This window comes from Corythoichthys intestinalis, chromosome 8 (assembly GCF_030265065.1).
Source record: "Corythoichthys intestinalis isolate RoL2023-P3 chromosome 8, ASM3026506v1, whole genome shotgun sequence".
NCBI lineage: Eukaryota > Metazoa > Chordata > Actinopteri > Syngnathiformes > Syngnathidae > Corythoichthys > Corythoichthys intestinalis.
This window is the reverse complement of record NC_080402.1, coordinates 33,192,444-33,214,798: the sequence shown is the minus strand read 5'-3', so window position 1 is coordinate 33,214,798 and position 22,355 is coordinate 33,192,444. Positions and strand designations below refer to the sequence as shown.

General features: G+C 38.4%; 1 protein-coding gene across 2 annotated transcripts; it reads right to left on the bottom strand.

Annotated features, from left to right (window-relative positions):
• Window positions 1-467: 467 nt before the first annotated feature.
• myoz2b (myozenin 2b) lies at window positions 468-21,483 on the bottom strand. Of its 2 annotated transcripts, XM_057843104.1 has the most exons (6): window positions 21,319-21,483; window positions 19,446-19,568; window positions 15,567-15,733; window positions 15,240-15,333; window positions 7,463-7,625; window positions 470-7,399 (listed from the first exon to the last, which is right to left on the bottom strand). In XM_057843104.1, exons 2-6 carry the CDS (start codon window positions 19,525-19,527, stop codon window positions 7,174-7,176), a joined length of 732 nt encoding a protein of 243 aa, XP_057699087.1. In that variant the 5' UTR covers window positions 19,528-19,568; window positions 21,319-21,483; the 3' UTR covers window positions 470-7,173. The 2 variants fall into 2 exon arrangements, with proteins under 2 accessions (XP_057699088.1, XP_057699087.1); XM_057843105.1 differs by lacking the exon at window positions 19,446-19,568 and having other exon boundaries at window positions 468-7,399; window positions 21,319-21,478.
• Window positions 21,484-22,355: the final 872 nt, after the last annotated feature.

The window sequence follows — 22,355 nt, the reverse complement described above, 5'->3', positions numbered from 1 at the left end:
ACCAACTTTTACGCAACCTTATTTGCATTTTATAATGACTTAAATTATATAGGTAATATAAAGAGTTGACAATTTAAAAGAGGTAGTGACTTAATGAATTTATCCCCGGCGATACATTCCTAGTTCGCAGACTCAGCTCAAAAAGTAGGAGAAAATCGCTCGTCAACCAATATAAAATATATGTATAATTACGCCAAGCACCTACAAATAAAGCTCAACATATGCATCATAAAGCGCCTCTGATAGAATACAGACTGTTGAAAATTTAAAAGGGATCGTTTTTTCATCAACTTACCTCCGAATATCCTTTACAGCCAGCCATTCGTATGAATGCGGTTCGCCCTCGTCGAAGCCATGTTCGGAACTACCCGTGGCTCCACTACCCGAAAAACCCGGAAATAAAATCGTATAATGGATCCCTATGGCGGTGTCTTAACCCTCTTAATATATGACACTGGGTGCACCACCTTATATGTAATTTGTGCATTTATTCATTTGAGGCATTCACAGTCATGATGGCCCTTTCAAGGGAAACCATAACTGACAAAATTAGTTTGTGCTTAATAGTTGCAGCAAATTCAAATGAAGTCATTTAACGACAAGCAGCGTTTTGGCAATTTTTTTTTAAAAATAGGCTTCAATCTATGCCACTTCTACTTTAACTGTTAGGGCACTTTCACACTAGCACTGTTTGGTCCTTTTTAAACAGACCAGAATTCTTTTTCTCAGATAGTCTGCTTCGTTTTGTAAATGTGAATGCGCATCCGAATTCTACTTCGGACCAAACAAACGAACAGTCGTCCGCTCAAAAATCATGAGTCTCAGTCCGGTTTAAAGTGCAGGTGAAGGCTTTAATTCATGAGTGTTTTGCTCAGTTTAATTGTATTGAATGCATTATTCGCTGTCTCAAAACTCCCATTCCCAAAACATTTTTTGAATTGACCGTGTAGTTTTTGAGTTACTGCCATAGCAGCACCTTAGCAACGAGGGACGCGCCTGATGACGTCATTACCCGAAGACATCGCCAGCACTCCAATACGAAAGTATTGCACCACGCTATCCTCACCATATATTGCAAACATTTTCTGTGTATTCTATGAAGCAATCAGCTTCCTCCCAGCCACTCATGCCTTGTCCTGGTGGTCCTAGTTGCTTCATCAACTTCTTTCTAACCACTTGTAGAAAATTTAGCTCCTCCCTCAAGTACTGCTCGTCTTTCTGTCGAGGTGTATCACTTTAACGTGCTTCCTTGACACCGATCTGTATTTTGAAAAGGCTTATAAAAGCATCTTCAGAAAGCACAAAAAACAGAAATAAGTGGGTTTTTCAGTGAACGGTAAAAATATGCCAATTGGTGATTGTAAATGGTATCGTTGTATTATAGTACGTATTTCATACAATAGCCCTTATTTTTTGTGAACAAAGAATTTGGAACAAGTTAGCACCCAAAGTGGAATAACACGGCCAGATGGAAGGCCCTTACGGGCATCCAAGCCCAGGTCAGCAAAAACTTTCAACAATAAAACATGCGTGATATTGCATCACTCCTCTGGAAAACAGCTGTGGTCAAACACAACCCGTTTTATTTGTGTGGATTCAATGTGTACACAAACACAATTGTATTGGCAACATAGTGCCCAAATGGTTGACACATCTGCCTCACAGTTTTAAGAGTTTGAATCTCAGCTCTTCTCAGCTGACCTTGTAATTTAGAGTTGCCTGTTGTTTGAAATTATCTGTTTTTGTTCTCATTCAATAGTGTTAATTATAATTTAAGTAGATTAAAGATTATGTTGAGTGTGAATGATTATTAATCTTAATGTGCACTGTGATTTGCCGGTGAACAGTCCAGGTTGCCCAAAATCAGATTATACAGTATAGGCTCAATCTCACCCTCAGTCCGAATGAGAAGTGCCACAAAAAATGGATGGCTGCATGATTTTTCTTCTGTATTTTCTTTTTTTTTTTTTTTTTTGTCATTTCCACATTGTGAAGTTCTATGAGGGGTTCTGGTTGCTTGTTTATTTTGGATCCCAAGTATTCCCATCAGCACTGCACATATCAGCCGTCTGGTTTTATTCAAGCAAAGTATCTGTTGGCACTCATACAGGCCTCTGTGGGATTCTGTCCAGAACGTGTCTGTGTAAAAGTGGAATTTATTATAAACTCTTGTATTCAATCATTGGATTTGGTTTATCTGAGGAAATGTCCATTGAGAGTTAAGAATAATGTACAGTAAATCTATGGTAAAGTAAAGTGGAGCGTGTATGTCTGTTTATAGCATTGTCTCTCATCAGCCGTCCCCACAGACACATGTGAGGTCTTCTTCCTGTGCTCTTATTAGTTTAATTGCCGCTCAGCCAGTCGGGGACGTCCTCTCTTGTGACGAGCCCGCGCCAACTTTGTAATGTCCCTCCATCTGCCCGACTCTGCGCTATAAAGAAAAATGACGCACACACTGACGGCGCGCTTCTCTATATTGTTTCTTTTTGTATCACCAGAATTAGAATCCCAACATCACTGCTTGCGCAAATTGAGCTTCATTACTATTATGTCGTTTAATATTCTTTTTAAAAATCGAGTGCTTTTTTAGCATGAACATGCAAAACAGTACTTATCTTTGTGCAGGTCTATTAATATTTAGTGACAATCCAAATAAAGTTGTGGATAAAGAAAAGGTATTTTCACTTTTAGTTTTGCCATTACTTCAGTGCTATAGCATCAATTTGATATCCAGTTTAATAGTATTTGCCTTCTCTTAATTTGTAAGACAATTTAGGATTAGAGCGTATGTAAATGGCTTCATCACAGTTTTTTTTTTTAAATTTGTACAATGTTGCAGAATGATGTTTTGGCAATTTAGGGCATTTTTGGCATACTGTTAGGGCAACTACATGTATAGTGAGCAAAAACTATTATATGGGTCTTTCCCCAACTACTAATATCAAGAAGGCTACTCGTGTGTGCCACATGCCTTCAAGTTGACTCACACTAATGCAGTAAAACCGTGTACTAGCAAGGTGTATTTGAGTCAACCAAAGTGTTTCTTGAACGACTACTAAGAAAGACAGTAGCTCTAATAGTGCATTTAGTCTTACTAGTGAAGAAAAAAAGTGAACATGAACTTGAACATGGACCTTATGCTATATATGAAGTGGCATTAAATAAACATCTAACTTCATCCTTAATGTTGACTTATATGTATATATTTACTAAATTGCGTGCCCGCATTTAGTCAAATATCACTTGGACCTTAAGTTTAGACCTAGCCATAATTGCCTGCTGTTGATGAGATGCAGAGTAGCCAAAAACTTTACTCAAGTAAGAGTAGAGTTATTTCTAAATAATATTACTCAAGTAATAGTACCGTATTTTTCGGACTATAAGTCGCAGTTTTTTTCATAGTTTGGCCGGGGGTGCGACTTATACTCAGGATCGACTTATGTGTGAAATTATTACCACATTATGATATCATTTCTCATGTTATTTTGGTGTTTTGGAGTGACACTGATGGTTTGGTAAACTTGTTAGCATGTTCTTTATGCTGTAGTTATCTGAAAAACTCTTAAAAGCTATGGCCACGTTCGCGTTCTTTCCTTTGGCAATGTGAGTTCAATTGTATTATTGACTTTTTTATATTGAAATGCATGCTCTTAGTTTGTGGTGCTTTACGCGAAGAAGAGCGCTCACACGCCAGAAGAAGACTGACAGCTACGCAGCGTCTGAGCGAGGGGGCGAGAGAGAGCGATAGAGAGAACCTATGACCTGCGAACCGATGTTCATTGTTTATGCTTGTAAAATATCTCTACAGAGGCAACACCTGTGTGTATCATCTTTTTTGTTGTTGTTGTGTGTTTTCCACCCACTATCGGACACTTAGAGCCAGTTGTGTGGTTGTTTGAACGATGTGCTAATGCTAGCGAAAGCATGCTAACCGTTTGTGTCATTGCTGCAATAGCGGCTCATTATCATTTATTTACGTTGATGCGAACCTGTTTGGTATTGAGGACGAAATTGATTTGTATTATTTCTATTTTTAATTCACTCTTCAAATGATGGTGTCATAACGACGTCCAAAATAAAGTCAGCAAATTATACGGACGTCCAGCATCGTCATTTGGTAGTTTAGCTCGCTGTATAGCCAGGACCGAGCCATAGCATCCTGGTGAGGACAGTATATTCGCATTTCGATGTTAATGCATCATGTAACATTATCATACTGTCCACTTATTCAGCATGTTGTTCTCTATTGGGTTTTTTTTTTTTTTTTTTTGTTAAATTGCCTTTCAAGATGACATATGTGTTCTATTTGTTGGATTTTATCAAGTAAATTTCCCCCAAAAATGCGACTTATTCTCCCGTGCAACTTATATATGTTTATTCCTCTTCGTTGGACATTTTATGGCTGGTGCGACTTATACTCAGGTGCGACTTATAGTCTGAAAAATACGGTGGTCATCCAAAAATGTACTCAGGTACAAGTAAAAAGTATTCATTGAAAAGAATACTCAATGAGTAAGATTGTGAGTAAGTGCTTACAATGTCTGATTTTAAAAAATATATATTAGTGATATATATTTTTCTCTTAGCAATTCATTTATATGAACTGTTATTAGTATACTGTACTATAACCTCTAACTTGACCATTTTAGAGCAAAAAGATGACACAAAAATGATTGAATTCAGACCAGAACAAAACTATCAAAAATCACCCGTCGAAAGAGCATGAGTGCCTTCTAGTGGTGAAAAAAAAATCCTCTGATTGTTATAATAGAATCATGTTTATTGTTGCGACGTCTCTTTGAAACTAAAATTGGTTTTAAAAAAATGTAGAAAGAAGAAAAATGTAACGGCTCTAGTGTAGCCCAGAGTAGCGGATTAAGAGTAATGTCTTCTTCACAAGTCTACTCAAGTAAAAGTTAAAAGTATTGCGTGGTAAAACTACTCTAAGAAGTACATTTTTCTCAAAACGTTACTCAAATAAATGTAATGGAGTAAATTTAACGTGTTACTACCAGTGTTGTTAATCTTACTGAAAAAAAGTAATTAATTATAGTTACAAATTACTTCTCCCAAAAAGTAATTGCGTTAGTAAATCAATTACCTGAATGTAAGAGTAATTAGTTACTTGGCAAAGTAATTGGTGATAATTACTTTTTTTTTTTTTCCCTCAATAAAAAAAAAAAAAAAAAACATTGGCCACACTATGTGAAGTTTTTTGTGAAGGTTTTTGGTACAATTGGCCCGAGCCCAATTCTTTACCCTAATTTACTCTTTACCCTTAATCAACTGTTAAAAGTTGTTAGAATTGCTCCCATTATTGCATTAGTTCCCTTCTCTCTACTTTCGACATATGAAAGTTTTAAAACTGTTTCATCATTTAAAGATAGATTCAGGTCAAGATTTTGCCGATTTAGAAGTATTTTATATAAAAAGTTAGGTTTGCTAGGAAGGTTCTCTACAACAGAGCCATCCTAAAAAGTCTACTGCTTCAAGATGGCGGCTGTCTACTAACGCATTTAGTGTCTGTCATTTTGCATCTAGTTATATCTATATACAGTACATGTGGTATCTACCATGTCTACCATATCTACCATAACATGCGGGCGTAGTTTGAAGGCTATCGGCAACAACATGTATAGACCCTACTCACCTACGTCACAAAATGGGCGTGTCGCTGTTTCCGGCCGCCATATTGTACCTCTTTTTCAGACCTATTCTCATTGTTTTCTATTAGTCGAGCAAGTTATAGAGCAATTCATGGAAGCCCCGGTGTTATCTGACGCTGTAAACTCATTGGATCCGTTGCATAAAAGGCGTTACGTGGAAAAGCTTCAGTTTATCCATTCGCCAGATCCGTATTTGATGCCTAAATCGATGTTTTTCGACCCGCTGGCTTCGCCTGACATCTGATACCCACACAAAATCAGCCTATTCTCACGAAAGTTTGAAAAACTTTAAGAGCTTGGAGGCTTATAAATGCTACGTTGCTGGTTAGGTGAAACACGTCCTCGTACACGAAAATTCGGCAGGAATCTTGTGCTGGGAAGGTGAGTTACGAAATTTTCAATTGAAAATCTTTTGTTCTTGCTAACATCCACTGTCAAGTCTAATGTATTTCATGTCATTTGTCAATGGAGCTAGGGCTTTTAATGTTTATATGGTTTAGCGATAGCACTAACTACATACATACGTGTATGTTGTCGGCGATTAGCCTAGCAATGATCTTAATTATGGTTGTCAGCCCGAAACCCTCTAAATATATATTAAATGCATCTTAACAGATATAAAATGACTACTACATAATCTGTGGTAGTCGTTTGGAGCCCAGTTGTCTCGTCGAATTGCAGCAGTCAATCGCGGCCTCCTCTTCGTGTCTCTCGGAATACGGTAAAAATTCAAGTCTCTCCGTCTATCTTCTCTGTTTTTGCAACCGACCGCCACACACGACTTCACCATTTTGAGTATTAATGTTGACGAGCAGTAAAACGTGCAATAATAGGAAGAATTTACGAAGCGCTAATGCATTTCTATGGCGAGTATGCGGACATCATGGCGCGGGGGCGTGGCTGTGACGTCACGTGAGTAGGGTCTATTATTGGAGCTACCTAGCATCGCGTTTGTTCGGCGTCACAACTTTCTTGCCTCCTCCACACTCCTGCTCTGCTCTGTTGTCTCGGTGAGTCAGTCTCCCTCAGACTTTTCGACCAATATAGTAACGCATAGTAACGCATGCCTTTCCGTCCTCAGTAACGGTAACGGCGTTGCCAAGATGAGAAAAGTAATTAATTGGATTACCCACTACTGAAAAAAATAACGCCGTTTGTAACGCCGTTATATTGTAACGCCGTTATTAACAACACTGGTTACTACCTACCTCTGATTAGATGCATTAAGAAACTCATTCAATTACTAATTAATTAATTTTTTCCGATTTTGAATAAGTGACATCCACAATGCAGCTGTTTTATTTACATTAGTTCAGAATCACTGGCAACTCTTATGGGATGATTTGCAGCACAATCCCAATCCATTCTATTTACATGACGTGTACAGCACACACACTAATCATCGGAGCGATAGTTGAGTGAAACATTCCTTCATCAGTTGTGTGGACGAAACCCAAAATGGCAGCATTGTAACTCACTGGACCACTGCCATCCCGAGACCTCCTTACAGGTCTTCGGACTCTGGGATTTGGATAGACTCCAGGGTGATTGTGGGCAAGATGAGGTGGGTGCCCTCAGATATCCATCCTTGGGCGCTTCTGTTGAAGGTGGGCCTCTTCATTCCCGGATCCTGGAGCTCTGGGTACTTAGGAAGGTTGAGATCCAGTTCTGGAAGTTTGAATATGATTCCTCTCGGTGCTTTGTCAAACCCGCCATATGGGGTTGCCACCCTGTAATGTGCACCAAATGTTGAACAAATTCACTAAAGGTCCATCACCTAAATTAGATCTCACCGGTTGAAGCTTTTGTATTCGGGAAGTTCTGGTGGAGGGTCCATCGCAGGCATGCCCAGTTTGAAAGTTTCAGCGAGGCCTGGATCATTGATGATGGCCTCCTCCCAGGGAGAGTGGTAGGATTTGGGCAGAGAGGCAGCATTTAGCTTCTCTGTGTCTGTATCTATCAGCAACAAACATTTTGTCATGTATTTTTATTAATTTTATTTAATGAAACGGTACTATAATAATAATGATGTAATTCAAAAAGAACGAATTGAGTGATTTTTGGTCACACTGCATCCGTTAAATGACTTGTACTGACGTGTTGTTTTTTCTTCTTGTTGTTGTGTGGACTTCATGGTATGGTAAATTACTGTACTGTAAACTCTGCCCAGAACATAGGCTGACGGCTATATTGATATGGCTGCTACCTACCTGACAGTTAAGCCCCTTTCTGAAACATATCCCGGTAAATTCCCGTGTAAGTTGATTTAGGGGATTTACTCACATCATTGCTTTCACGCATGTAGAGATATCCCGGGAATGACACGGGTTGGACACCTTCACAGACTTTCACTCTCTGTGTGGGGAGGGGTGCTGGCGCGATTTCATAACATAACCGGACATTACGTCATTTTGGGTCGGCATCGGCTGTCACAATGTTGGTCAAATTGTGTTTTTTTTACAGAACCGGTTGTGGGAGTGTTCCCCAACTGGTGCTGGCATTTGAGCGTATTTGTTTTGTCATCTTATCGGCTCTCTGACTACCACTTAGGTTAGTATTATTGATCCTTGTCAACCTACTGTCATGGACCCATTGTGTTACTCCCCCTTTTCCGCGATCGCGTGTATTTTTGTTTGTATTTAATAAACCCTTGAACGCATCCCTCTGTTGTTTTATGCCTTGAGGTACAACCTGTTTCCGCAGTTACGGACCCTAACATCGGCAACAAAATAAACCACACATTTCCAAAGATGGACGATGGACTCTCTTCCTCTGCACTACGATCCAGTAGCAATTTAATTTCATTATGTTTTCAGTTTAATTGAGCTATTTTTAGCTTGCTATGTTGATAATTGCAATGTTTGTTTACTGCTTTTTTTTCTTACTGCGAAGAAAGAGGAAGTGACGATCGACCCGCCATAATATTTACGTCATCAGCCATCATGCTGTGACCGTTTGCTTTCACATTCACCTCGTCCCGGGAAAGTCCTGGACATTATATACTAAGACGCGAACCGTAAAATGTCCGCATAATCTCCGTGTCAGTCAACACGTGTAATTGCTTTCACGTACAAGGCCTGCCCGTTTAAATCCCTGGATTCTACCGGTGTTTAGGGGTATGTGAAAGGGGCTTTAGTGTTGCACCGAAACCAATGTTTGGCTCCCAAATCACAATTCCTGTCTATATGGTATCGGCTGATGCCGCCGATACTGTACCGATACCACGTTTTTTTTTTTTCTTTTAATAACACAATCCTCCTTACTCACTTGAAAGGAAAGTAACTGCTATCATGGCTTAGTCAAAAACAACTCAACTCATTGGCTGTCATTGACAGCACTCGACGTCCAATCCGGTTGAAGTGGGAGAACTGGCAACCACCCTCCCACTTCAAATGGGTTGTACCACTACCAGTGATAAACTCGTTTCAATTTACGGCAGGAGCATTAAAAGACTTCTCATTCAGCCTGACAAAATGGCCAACGGAAATTATCTTTGCAGGTTCAAAAATAATTTTTTGTCAGGTTTTTGTTTGTTTTTTTCTTATTTTTATCGTTATTAAAATCTCCCCTTGGGGTCTGTAGTTTAATTAAATGCAAAGGAGATTCTGGAAAGCCCAAACTATTTTTTTTTAAAAATATACTGTACAGTCCCTGACAAAAGTCTTGTCGCTTATCCATTTTGTAAAAACAATTGCTAATAACCTGACGTTTAATTATTCAATTGGTTTTAGAAATGGCTCATATGAAAGCTAAGACCCTCCCAAATTATGTAGAATGTACAAATATATATATTTGTTTCACTGAAGAAAGATTTATCATTTAATGAAGACATAAAGGTCAAATTTTGGCAAGACAAAAGTTTTGTCGCCTACAGAAAGTAGTGTGAAAATTGAACAATAAATGAACTTTAAATACAAAAATATGTTATATAACATAAGCGAAATAAGTAGTGGTGCTGTGAGATCTAAATTTAATATTTTGTATGACTTCCATGGGCTTGAAGGACTGCATCCATGCGGTTCGGCAAGGATTCATACAATTTATTGATGAAGTCATCAGGAACATCAAAGAAAGCAGTCTTGCATGCCTCCCAGAGTTCATCAACATTCTTGGGTTTGGTCTTCCATGCTTCCTCTTTCATCCTGTTCATGTCTGGTGACTGGGCTGGCCAGTCCTGGAGGATCTTGATCTTCTTTGCCTTGAGGAACTTTGAGGTAGAGATTGAAGTATGCGACGGAGCACCATCCTGCTGCAGAATTTGTCCCTTTTTATGGTTAGGAATGTAAGAGGCAGCTAAGATTTGTTGATATTTCATACTATTTATGTTGCCTTCCACCCTGCAGATCTCTCGCACACCCCCATACTGGATGTAACCCCATATTTTTGTACATTCAACATCATTTGGGAGGGTCTTAGCTTTCATATGAGCCATTTCTGAAACCATTTGAATAATTAAAAGTCAGGTTATTAGCAACTATTTCTACAAAAAGGATAAGCAGCAAGACTTTTGTCAGGGACTGTATATCATATTAAAAATTCAATTGACTATAAAAAGTTGTTTTTTTTTTTTTTTTAACGTAACAATTTTATCAGCTCAGTGTACAGACAGCAAAGATTTGAGGTTCATGAGCAGAATTACGAGCAGAGAGCGTGCTCAAAGAGTCCTTAGCCTTGGCAGGCTGACTTGTCCATCATTATGATCTTAGGTCTTAAAATAGCACATACTTGAAGTGTACACTCATCATGTAACATGTCCACATGGGATGGCACCCCTTCAGGACTAAGCTTGGTTGCTTTTGATGGATCACGATATAAAAACCATGTCATTAATCATTGTTTTAAAAAACTAAGACAGCTGCTCGAGAATATAATTTTCAAATCGCTTCCAGCCAAGGGCTCGCTCTTGTGACTCAACAGTCTGTTGTTGTTGTTTTTTTTTTCATGACAACATTACATAATCCCGAGCTCATGCTTGACTGTTTGGCAGTCGGTCTTATTTTTAGCGCAGGGCGAAGCGGTAACAGTGGGGGAAATATGTTTGACAAAATCACCACACAAAAAAAACAGAGCAAATATTACTGAAGGAATGAGAGACCAAATTTAAATCTTTGCTCATGCTATAAATCACATTTCTATACAGTGGGTCATATTTCAAAAGCCTTAGATGCTTGAAAAGTATTCAGTGACTGTATTTAGACTGAAATGTTGGATGTTCAAAACCAAGTTGCTTGAGAAGCACAGGGATTCTTTGAAAAATTATTATGCTAAAATAAAGTCAACTATTGTATTCACTTTTAAACGCTTTCGGGCACATATTGGATTCAGACTTGAAAGGTGTGTGGAGTGATACTGTAGCCTGGTGGTATTTTAATAGCATTACATGAATGAATAATTTGTATGATTATTGGCCAACAATTTTTTATATGCAGTTTTTTGTTTATACTGGTTCTGTACATTATTTTGTTGCCGATTTGAAATCTGTCATTTTTTCCCGTGTATGCTTTAGTTTTCATGCAATATGCTTTATATAAATATATATATATATATATATATATACACATACATATATATGACGAAAAAAACTCAGGTGACTTGAAGTTCCGCTCTAAGACCCCCAATTTGGCCAAATTTCAAAATTGTCCTATATGAATGTGTGATACATCATTGGAAAGCTTAAAATCTCACTTTTCTGGGGAAAGAATAAATTTGAACAGGAGGGCATTTAAAATAATTATGCAAAAGCATAAATAAAGACGGCGTGATTTTAACGAGATATTATCGCGTACCTACCTCTTTTCGATCCAAAAACTCCATGTAGCATGTATCAGCAAGTGTCAAGACACAGCTGTGAATGGCCACAGCTCGATTTTTGGAGGATTTTATGGGTGAAACATGGTAATATAACAAGGGTCGCGATGCAGAAATCACAGACACCAAGGAGTAATCGAGATTTTCATTTTCATATATTTACCCTTTTAAACTTTTTTTTTTCCCCATTTTTCTTTGGTTGGATCGATTATTTATCATCTAAAATATTGGGGGAAATGTGACAGTAAGGAAAAAAATACAATTAAGCGATATTTAATGAGGTAGATATCCGTGACTTTTATACAGACGCCAATTTTTTCATTGTGACATAATTTGTTTAAAAGTTTAAAATATGCGAGTGAATAATGTTTTAAAGTCTTTTTTAACTAAATATTAGACATCAATTAATGATTCTAATCTAGAAATTACAGAAATTTTGAATAATAAATAGTACAATTACTTACCTTCTTTTTATGGCTAGGATGAAACAAAAGCGGTTGCGCGACGGCTGTAAACGTGGGTTTCCAGGGTTAAACGGACAAATTAAAAATAGTTCGGGGGCTTATTGCGCCATGAATTTGCTATGGCAGCATATAGGCATATTGTTCAATCAAACACAATAGTTCTTTTGGCTTAAAATACAGCAGTTTATTTAAAAGAAGGGTGCAACAGCAGAAACTGGTTTTTCAGCCTTGTCTGTGTTTTCCGCCATATATATACTTTTAGTGGTAGTATTATTAGTAGTACAGATTTTTCATATATTCTAACACAATACTAGTTTAAAATTTAAGTATTCAGCCCCCCTAAAATATTATTCAGCCTCTTAAATAATTTGGTGTTGTTTTATTAAAAAAAAAAAAAAAAAAAAAAGAAAGAAAAATACTGACATATTCACTATGAAGTTGCCAGAATATCAGTTTAAATAAATAATCATATAACCTGTCATTCTTAACTTAAATTTGATCATAAATCTGTCTTTTTTTTATTTTTATTTTTATTTTTTTCCCGCAGTCGGTACTACCAGCAGCATGTGTGTTTGTGTACATCCGACGCACACAGAGCAGGGCGTGAATCGATGGATGAAGGATGGACATAAGAAGGGTTTCCAAGAAAGTGAGTATTTATTCCTGCTGATAGTAAGACTCCAGCCCCCGATTTTTTTTTTTTTTTTTGCCCAAAAAAAAAAAAAAAATATATATATATATATATATATATATATATACATATATATTAAAGATGCACCGATACTAGTATCATCAGGGGGCGCCGATCCGGCCCGAAATGGTGGTATTGGTATCGGCGAGTACCGACAAAGACGGCGCAGATACCATTTACCGGTCCATTATTATAATATTTGACCGCGGCCTTTTTTTTTTCTCCTGGCGCTCACTACACTGTGTCTCTGTGTTGTGTGATAACACGTGAACACCAAGCAGCTATCGCTATTGGCCTGCTCCAGACCAATGAGAACGGGCCAATAGCCACTCCTGACCAATTGCAAGGCCGCTTTTTCATATGAAGGAAAAATAAACTAGGAGAAATGGCGGCGGTCGGGAAATATTTCAAAATAGAAATCCCGTCGATTAAAATCAATGGCTGCATGCAAGATTTGCGACCTGAAAGTTTCGAGATGTGGAGTTAAATCGGCCAGTTTCAATACCTCGAACCTGATAAAACATTTGAAGACGAAACGTGAACGAACACAACAAGTTTGAGCCTGCAAGAGCAGGACTGCTATCCAGAGGAAGGGCGCTGGACCGGTGCAACAATCTCTGGTCAGTTCACTACGTCAACTTTACTTTGTCGTTTATTAAATGCTGCAGTAATTTGGGAACTGTTTCCAAAGTAGGGTTGCCACCTTTCAGAAATGGAAATAAGGGACTCCCCCTCCTCCCGAAAAAAGGAGGCTAGTAGAGAGACGGGATGCTGTGGTCAATTATTATTACTTATAATTGTTAGCGTCCGCAAATGCGGAAACAAGGTTGGACCTCGACGCGGACAACAAGCGGGGGATACGTACAAGGGTTTAATGATTGCAAACAAAAAATAACACGCGATCGCGGGATAGTAGTAATAACAAAAGGAGTCCGTGACAGCAGGTCGACGGAGCTCAATACTACAAACTCGAAGGTTTACTAAGACGATAGGCAGCGAGCCAAAAAGCCAAAATAAAAACACTCAAATACCTGCACAGGGTAGAGGTTACAAACGAGTGCAGCACACTAACAGAAAAAACCCAATGCAGGGGCGTAACAAGCAAATGTAGCGAGACTATAGTGCGAGATGTCAAATGGCGATCAGCAAGGCAAATATCTCAGCAGCCTTCTCTGAGATCACCCGTTGCTGCGTTGATGAGCCTACATTGGATTCAGGTGCGACGTCAGGAACGCCCCCACTAACAGCCCAGCAACAAAACACAATCTAACCAGCAGCAGAATGTGATAATAATTTCATGAAAGTTGCACTGTTTGGCCTTTGAGAGGTTTAAAAAAGTTTACTCAGTTCATTCAGAGTTTATTATTATGAATTTATTTTTACTGTCTTACTGTTGGGCTAGTATTATACTTTGCACTAGTCTTTTTCCTATTTTGCAAAGGTAAGCAACAGCCTGACAAAGCCTTGATAGTTATGATTTCACATCCAATTATGTAGCTCTTTGGGGGAAGTATATATATATATAAACGGGGTGGTATCGGTATGGTATCGGTATCGGCCGATACTGCACAGCCAGGTATCGGTATCGGGGCCAAAAAATGGTATCGGTGCAACACTAATATATATATATATATATATATATATATATATATATAACTGTCAAATGGACAAACAATTTAGTACATTTAGCTGTGAGGCAGACTTGCTACTCGGCCATCAGCTGTGCCCCCCTTGGTCACTCCTCAGTGCTAGGTAACCAGATGTAATATTACCGTATTGGCCCGAATATAAGACGGTGTTTTTTGCATTGAAATAACACTGAAAAAGAGGGGGTCATTATACCCATTCACGACGCTAGATGGCGCCAAATATCATTGAAGCGATGTTCTGTCATGACAAATCTCAGCTACTCTCCGCATTCACGACGCTAGATGGCGCCAGATATCATTGAAGCAATGTTCTGTCATGACAGATCTCAGCTACTCTTTTTAGTGTAACCAGTTTGCATTATTTTATTGCAATGTTTTTCCTTATTCAGATTTGTTTCAAGACTACAGTTACAGTTAGACTTCACTTTGATGGTTAATGAAGTTATTACAATTTTGTTGTTTTATCACAATAGATTGGTTTATTTACATTTCAAAAACCAGAAGCCATTCATTTACGAAAGCGATTGCACTTTAGTTAACATATTTCCATGTTCAGATATTAAGATTTAAATGAGGCAAAATAACATGCTTTTTCTCTCAAATATATTGTTATAATCATTTGTTTTGGATGTACTGTAATTATTTTCTGTATAAAAATTAATTTGGTGTTCAAAAAGTCTTTTTTCAAACTTGAGTCTTGAAAAAGAGGGGGTCGTCTTATAATCAGGGCTGTCTTATATTCGGGCCAATATGGTAGTCGTTTTAACTGATACTTTTTTTTTTAAAGAATGGTTCACATAACCTTCATATACCCAGTTTTTGATCTCAACTCAAATCATCTAAAGTCAGGGCACTCATATCTAATCACATGACTGTCTCATCTAAATGCTAGTTGAATTGATCAGGATCAATGATAGTAAATAATTGACATTTGAGAATGAGTAAACAGTATCATTACCAGGAACAGTCGCATCTGGATCAGGCACGTCGCCATTGGTTGGCGCATCCACTTTAATTTCAATCATGTTTGCACTCTGGGCCAGGATATCATTCTGCAAAACACAGTAAAGACTTTCAGCTAAAGTTGAAGTCGACAGCCTTGACTTCTACGCCCTTAGAGACACACACACATCCACAAACACTGATAAACATGGAAGTAGGTTGTCAGCTAAGTATCTGAGGATCCTCTTGAAGAAGGCCCCCCTTTCTCTTATCATCATTGTGTTGTCACATGATTACACAACATGACAAACGTCTGTGTTTGTTGCTGTAGTGGCAAACTCACGTTAAGCTGCGCATTGGCCTCATTTTGTATGCTTTCGAACGTGTACTTTTCCGAGCGTCTCTGACGCATCTTGAACAGGCGTGAACCTCTGTTTGAGAGCAGCGACAGTTCTTCCAACATGATATCTTTGGGGGTGCTATGCTTCTTTCCCAGATCCATCACGTCACCTGGAATTACAACCAACAATACACAATGAACATGTGCAGTTAAAGGGATGCATTGATTTACAGGTTTAATTCATTCTGACTATAGAATCATTCCCCCCCCCCCCCCCCCCCCATTTAACTGAATAAGGAAACTAGACTTTGCACGAATGTACTTTTTAAAAAGATAGAGTATTCACATAACTGAAAAGGATATTAAGAATTCATTCATTCATAAATGACCATAATTCAGGGCCTTTGACAGCGATAGACCTTCAATCCATTTAAACTTCAGAGAGGCTGACAGCGATGCAGTCTTTGGTGTTGAATGAGTTACATAGTTTGTGCATGGTGATTTCATGATTTCATTTGTTGAGTTAGTCAGATTTGATGATGAAAAACAAAACAGGACCACACAAGTGAGCTGCAGTAATATTAATCATATACTGTATGCCTGTGAGTAGAGTTGTATTTCATGTGTTACTACCATTTCTGTTCGAGTATAGGCAGGGGTGAAAGTGGCTAGCATTTCTTGCAGGAGCTTCCCGACGTGAAGGTCGCCACGGAGCCAGAAATTTTGTTTATTTAATTTTTTTTTTTTTTTTTTTTTTTTTTGGATCGTGTGACTGATTTTCATTCAAAATTGTATTTTTTCAATGATTTGCTAAATAAAAGTTAACAAAAACAGCAATAACCCCAGGCTCCATATCCTAATTTTTATTTTCCCTCATTTCCTCACATACTAAATGCCAAATCTCAATTTTAATGATGCATATTAATACTGAAGTCAATGTAAACACTTACTTTTGCTTTCTTTTTTTTTTTATAATAAAGATATAAGAAACATACATTCAGAAAAATACAAATGACTTATATTATGCAGAGTGAAATAGAATATATTTTGAAGATTGCGCAAACACTGACTTTTTTAAATTATAAGGAAATGAATAAGTAGCCTAACATAAATGAACAAATATAAGTCCAAAGTGCACATAGACGGCTAAGATGTTCTGAACCTCCCCATGACAGCAAATAAAACTAAATATGATAAATAAGTGGAGATGTCCGAGCCGATATTTGGATCGGATCGGACGCCGATATGGGCAAAAAAATGCGCATCGGTATCGGATCGGCCAACACGGAAAAATTCCGATCCACACTCCGATCCAGTTTTTTTTTTAAAGTCCGGTCCAGGTTTTCCAGCGCACCGATTTACATAATCCATTCCCGTTTTTGCTTCGGTTTCCCTAAAATCCGGTCCGCATTTTACAGCACACCTTCACCACACTACATTTACATTACCGTCTCCCAATTTACCGAGAGACTTTATTGGTAAAAATGTCAGCTGTGTGGGATCATTTCACCTTAAAGGACGACAAAGACGAAGAGGCAGAGTGCAACATATGCCACAATAAAGTCAAGCGTGGTGGTAAAGCTGTAAGAAGTTTGAGTACAACCAACCTAATCAAGCATTTAGCGAAATACCACCACAAACAATATGAGGAGTATGTTAAGAAAACCGAAGACAAAAAGAAAGGTCCAACGCAACTAACACTGGCAGAAACTTTTGCAATGCGTGACAAACTGGCACTCGACCGTCCCAAAGGCCAGGGAATAACTAGACTCATTGCCGAAGAATTCATTCTGGATGACGAGCCATTATCTCTCGTGAGTAAAGACGCACCATCCAACTCTTAGAACCACGGTACAATATGCCCAGCCGTCATTACATCCTTGAGCGATTCGGCCGTGGAAGATTCGAGAACGATTCACAAACATCCAAATTCCGATTGTTGAAATATGTCAAGTAAAGCTGAACTAATACACAGCGCGGTCTTCGGGACGCAATGAGAAACTGACCGCATTGCGTCCCGAGAGTATGATAAGAGCATGCTTGTCATAGACCCGGGTAATGCCAATGCTCGACTCACGGCTTTAGCTCAACTCATGCCGCTGGATAAAAAACACGAGAATACCTGACTGCTGCTGACAGCCACTACAAACTACGTCAACGTCGTTTTACTGGAGATAATAGATATCATATGTATATAGAACTAGATGCAAAATGACAGACTCGACTGCGTTAGCAACATTGAAGTATTGAAAACTAGTTGCGTTAGTAAACAGCCGCCATCTTAAAGCAGAGGACTTCCCTAGTAGGCTGTTGTGAACCTTCCAAGAGAACCTAATTAACTTTTTATCAAAAACACTCCTATTTAACTCATTGCCTGCCATTGACAACATCTAATTCATTTAAACTAGGAGGACTGACCGTCAATTCTCATGTTTCAGCAAATCGCTGCTAGCCACACAGTTCAAATGGATTTGACGTCTAGCGCCGTAAATGGCTGGCAATTAGTTCAATAACTGCCCTGGCAAATTGGTCACTGAGTGCTCTGGATAAGATCTTCTCTACAATGCGAACAGAACCTGGAAAACGCCCATGTCCGGGCAAAACTTTCAAGTCTGGATATATGGAGGATAGCTGGGGAAAATGACGGCCGCTGTGTCTGACCACACCCGAAGTTGAGGACGTCGAGGACATCTACCTGTTCTTCACTGTGATGTCTGCAAGGGCTCGAAGCCCACTGAATTCTTTGGATCATCATGAAAGTGCTGGAGGGCCAAAGGAAATCAGTGGAATTGACCACTACGGCCGTAAGCACTATCACTGGAGTGCTCGCCAGCCTCAACAAGGCCTGTGATGACATATCACAGGTTAAGAACGACACCTAGCTGCATCCAACATTGCCACAACCAGAATGGTAATGAAAATTACCACGGAACTGCGCAACCAGGCGATGATTGCTCGTCGGAACGCACCAAGGAATGAAAACCACGACGAGGAATGAATCAACTAAAGGAGGTGGCGGACGCGGGCTGCCATCTGTCCTCAGCTATCCTCTATGTACTGGATCGAATCAACAAAATGAACTAACTCACACTGAACTATGAACTAATCTACCGGATCGAATCAACAAAACGAACTAATCGCCGTGATCGACAGTGACTATTGGGAAGATGAACATTTACACAATCAAGGGGAGGGGAAAAAAAACAACAAAAAAACTTGTAAATATCACACAATCTGAAATGTCAAAATTGTTATTCGATAATTTGCGTCCTATGGTATACTGGGGACGCTAATAAGCTTCAGCTTCTCCCGTCAACCCTTTTCTGGTTTAATTGAATGTAAACACAATGAATGCTGTACGTTTGGATTGTTGCCTATCGACGCCCGAAAATGAAATAAATAAATAAATAAATAAATAAATAAATAAATAAAGTAAAGGGTTAGCTTGTTTTTTTTTGTTTTTGTTTTTGTTTTTTTACAATATGAAAAATTAGTTACTGTGTACGTCTTATCTCTAGTTGCATTTTTTGCATTTTCTATAAACATCTTTCCTTTGAAGTTGCATGTCATTAAAGCCCCATCATGGAAAAGGAGTTGTGGCCATGGCACAGAATTAATTTGGATGTGACAGAAAGGCAGCCAGCTGTCACAGAGCTTGACGTTATCCTAACAGCTCCACACAGTTGGCCAACAAAAGTTGCCTCCCTCTAGCCTTGCCCACCCAGAAATAGAGCTTTGAAAAGGGCAAAGACAAAGCACTGGTTTCTATGGGTGGCGTGGCAGCCCTTGCCTTATTTATGGCAAGTTAGAGTCCTGACATTTTGCTCTCTCGTATCCCTCAGCGGGATATTGTATTATTGCAGCAGTGTCGTGTGCCCATACCATTGGTACTGTGGACTTCTCGACAAATAGCTGCTGCGTGCTTCTTCTTCTCTCCAGCTGGCATTGTACAGAATTGTGACATTGGAGGTCCTGGCAAGGTTGTTGAGGAGTGCAACGGGAGTACTGGAAACACATACGCAACACTCCATGAGGTTGTCTGGACTTTGAATACATGACAGCTTTGACCATGTGCCATTTGTAATAATGAGCAACAGTAGTAAAAGCTTTGAATGGGTCATGCAATGATGACACTGAAAGTGTCACAATGATGGCCACTCTTCTGATTACTGGTAATTAATATACTGTATATGTATTCACAGAAACATATGTACAATAATTCAACATTTAGAATTTTTTTATTTTTTTGTACGATGATGTTGAAGCGCACTAGTTTTGCAGAGTGATGTTTTTTCTTTGCATGCTTCAGAATTTATGATATTATGTTTAAATTTAAAAATATATATATATATGCCCATGTTATGCCCATGCCCATTTAACTAAAAATACACAGTGAAACACAGTCACTAAAAATCTTTATCATCTACTAGTTATTATTTGTATTTTTTATTTTAAGAATTTCTACAAATATTACGTCAAATTTTCAACATGTTCTTATCTTTATTTACATATATATATTGTCAAAATTATCGCGTTAACGGGCGGTAATTAATTTTTTAAAATTAATCACGTTAAAATATTTGACGCAATTAATGCACATGCCCCGCTCAAACAGATTAAAATGACAGCACAGCGTCATGTCCACTTGTTACTTGTGTTATTTGGTTTTTTTCGCCCTGTGCTGGGCTTGGGTGCGACTGATTTTATGGGTTTCAGCATTCATGAGCATTGTGTAATTATTGACATCAACAATGGCGAGCTAATAGTTTATTTTTTGATTGAAAATTTTACAAATTTTATTAAAACGAAAACATTAAGACATTTTAATACAAAATTTTTATAACTTGTACCAACATTTATCTTTTAAGAACTACAAGTCTTTCTATCCATAGATCGCTTTAACAGAATGTTAATGTTAATGCCATCTTGTTGATTCATTGTTATAACAAACAAATACAGTACTTATGTACAGTATGTTGAATGTATATATCCGTCTTGTGTCTTATATTTCCATTCCAACAATATTTTACAGAAAAATATGGCATATTTTATAGATGGTTTGAATTTTTTTTTTTTTTTTTTCATATTTTATCCAGACTGTGACAGGTTGACTCATGTTGATTCGCTTGTGTCCTATTACTTTTTATACAGGACACATTATCAAAGTGTACATTTTAACCTCCTGCATTTATATTCTTTTAATAGCAGATGAATTATAAATATAATTTTGCTAGATCTTAAAACATACTCTACTGCAGTAAGACAATATTTTTTATACAGTTCTTCGCTATGAAAAACTTACATTAGTCGTGCTATTTTTCCTGTGTTAAAATTGCATTAATTAATTAATTATATATGAATAATTAAAATCTACAATACAACAACAATTTACATGATTTATTGGCGCAGTTAGACAGTAACTGGACTGGAAACACACATTTTAAATCTACAGCTCCCGTAAGTCATTTAATATTTATGTGCAGTATGCAAGCCTTGCATGTTTGCCAAAACTGACTGTTGTTAGTACAATGCAAAAAAAGGTTGTTGTTTTTTCTACCTATTAGGTATTTTGTTCTTTTCAAGCAGACTACAGTATTCAAATGTAGGATTTTACAGATAAATTTCTGGCCTTGCCTTAATAAGGCACGATTAGAAAACAAGAAAGACATGATGTATGGGAAATTCATAAGTTAGAAAACAATGAAAAACATATGAATGAGTAAAATGAAAACAGTCTATCCAATGTTTAGCGTACCTGCAATGGTGCCCTGAGCCAGCCAGCTGTATCCTTGACGGGAAAAAGTAGGCGACGCTCAGGGGTCAACCTGCACTCGCTAGTTTGATCTTCGCTGATCTTCACACTCGTCGACACTAAAGCCACACTGCCAGGGTGTCTCTGTGTCTGTTGTGCATGGAATGCAACTTGCATCAATAGGCTAAATATAACCTGACAAACACTCCAGAGCACTCTCAAACACCATCCGGCAGTATTTGAGGATGGAACAGAACATGTCCTCTGATGAGAACGTCCTCTTCCTCCAGAGATAAAGAACATTTTCATGGGTTGGAATGTCCAATGTCAAAATTTCACTGGATTAAAACTTATTGATGGACATGTCTTAAAGCAATCTGGCAATGTATCAATATGTAGACTGCATTTAAAAGTGGCCTTCAGTCAGACAATCACCGTATCCCCTTTAACTTGTGGTTGTCACAGTGTTCTCTGAGCTTTTTTGAGCCAAGCCATCTGTTTTACATAATCTCATGGCACAACACCAAGAATATCACAAAACATGAATGAATGAATACTGTGTGGCACATGGACTTGTTTAAATGAACATGAATGGCATGGAATGTATTAATGGCAACATATGAATAGACAACTTTAGTAGTACCTTCAGCCATCTGGCAGCCGTGATGCAATTGGTAGCTCGAGTTGTCCTGGGACCGAAGGGTCAACAGTACAATTCCGGTCAATGACTGCCCACAGTGTACTGTAATTCCCCGGATATAACGCGCACCCGTGTATAACGCGCACCTGAAATTTACCTGTAAAATCTAGGGAAAATTCTTATACTCGTGTATAAAGCCCACCCTAATTTTAGCACCATTTTCTGTGGTAAAATTGCTCACAGTATAACAATTTTTACAAAGTGAGCGGTCAACATTTTGTCACCGACATCCCCAAGGGGCCGCTGTCTCATTTGAATATGACCGGCATTGCCAATTTAGTGTGGAAGAAGCGGGCGAGCGAGAGCAGGTGTTGCAGAGAGTTGCGCAGAGACCACGATG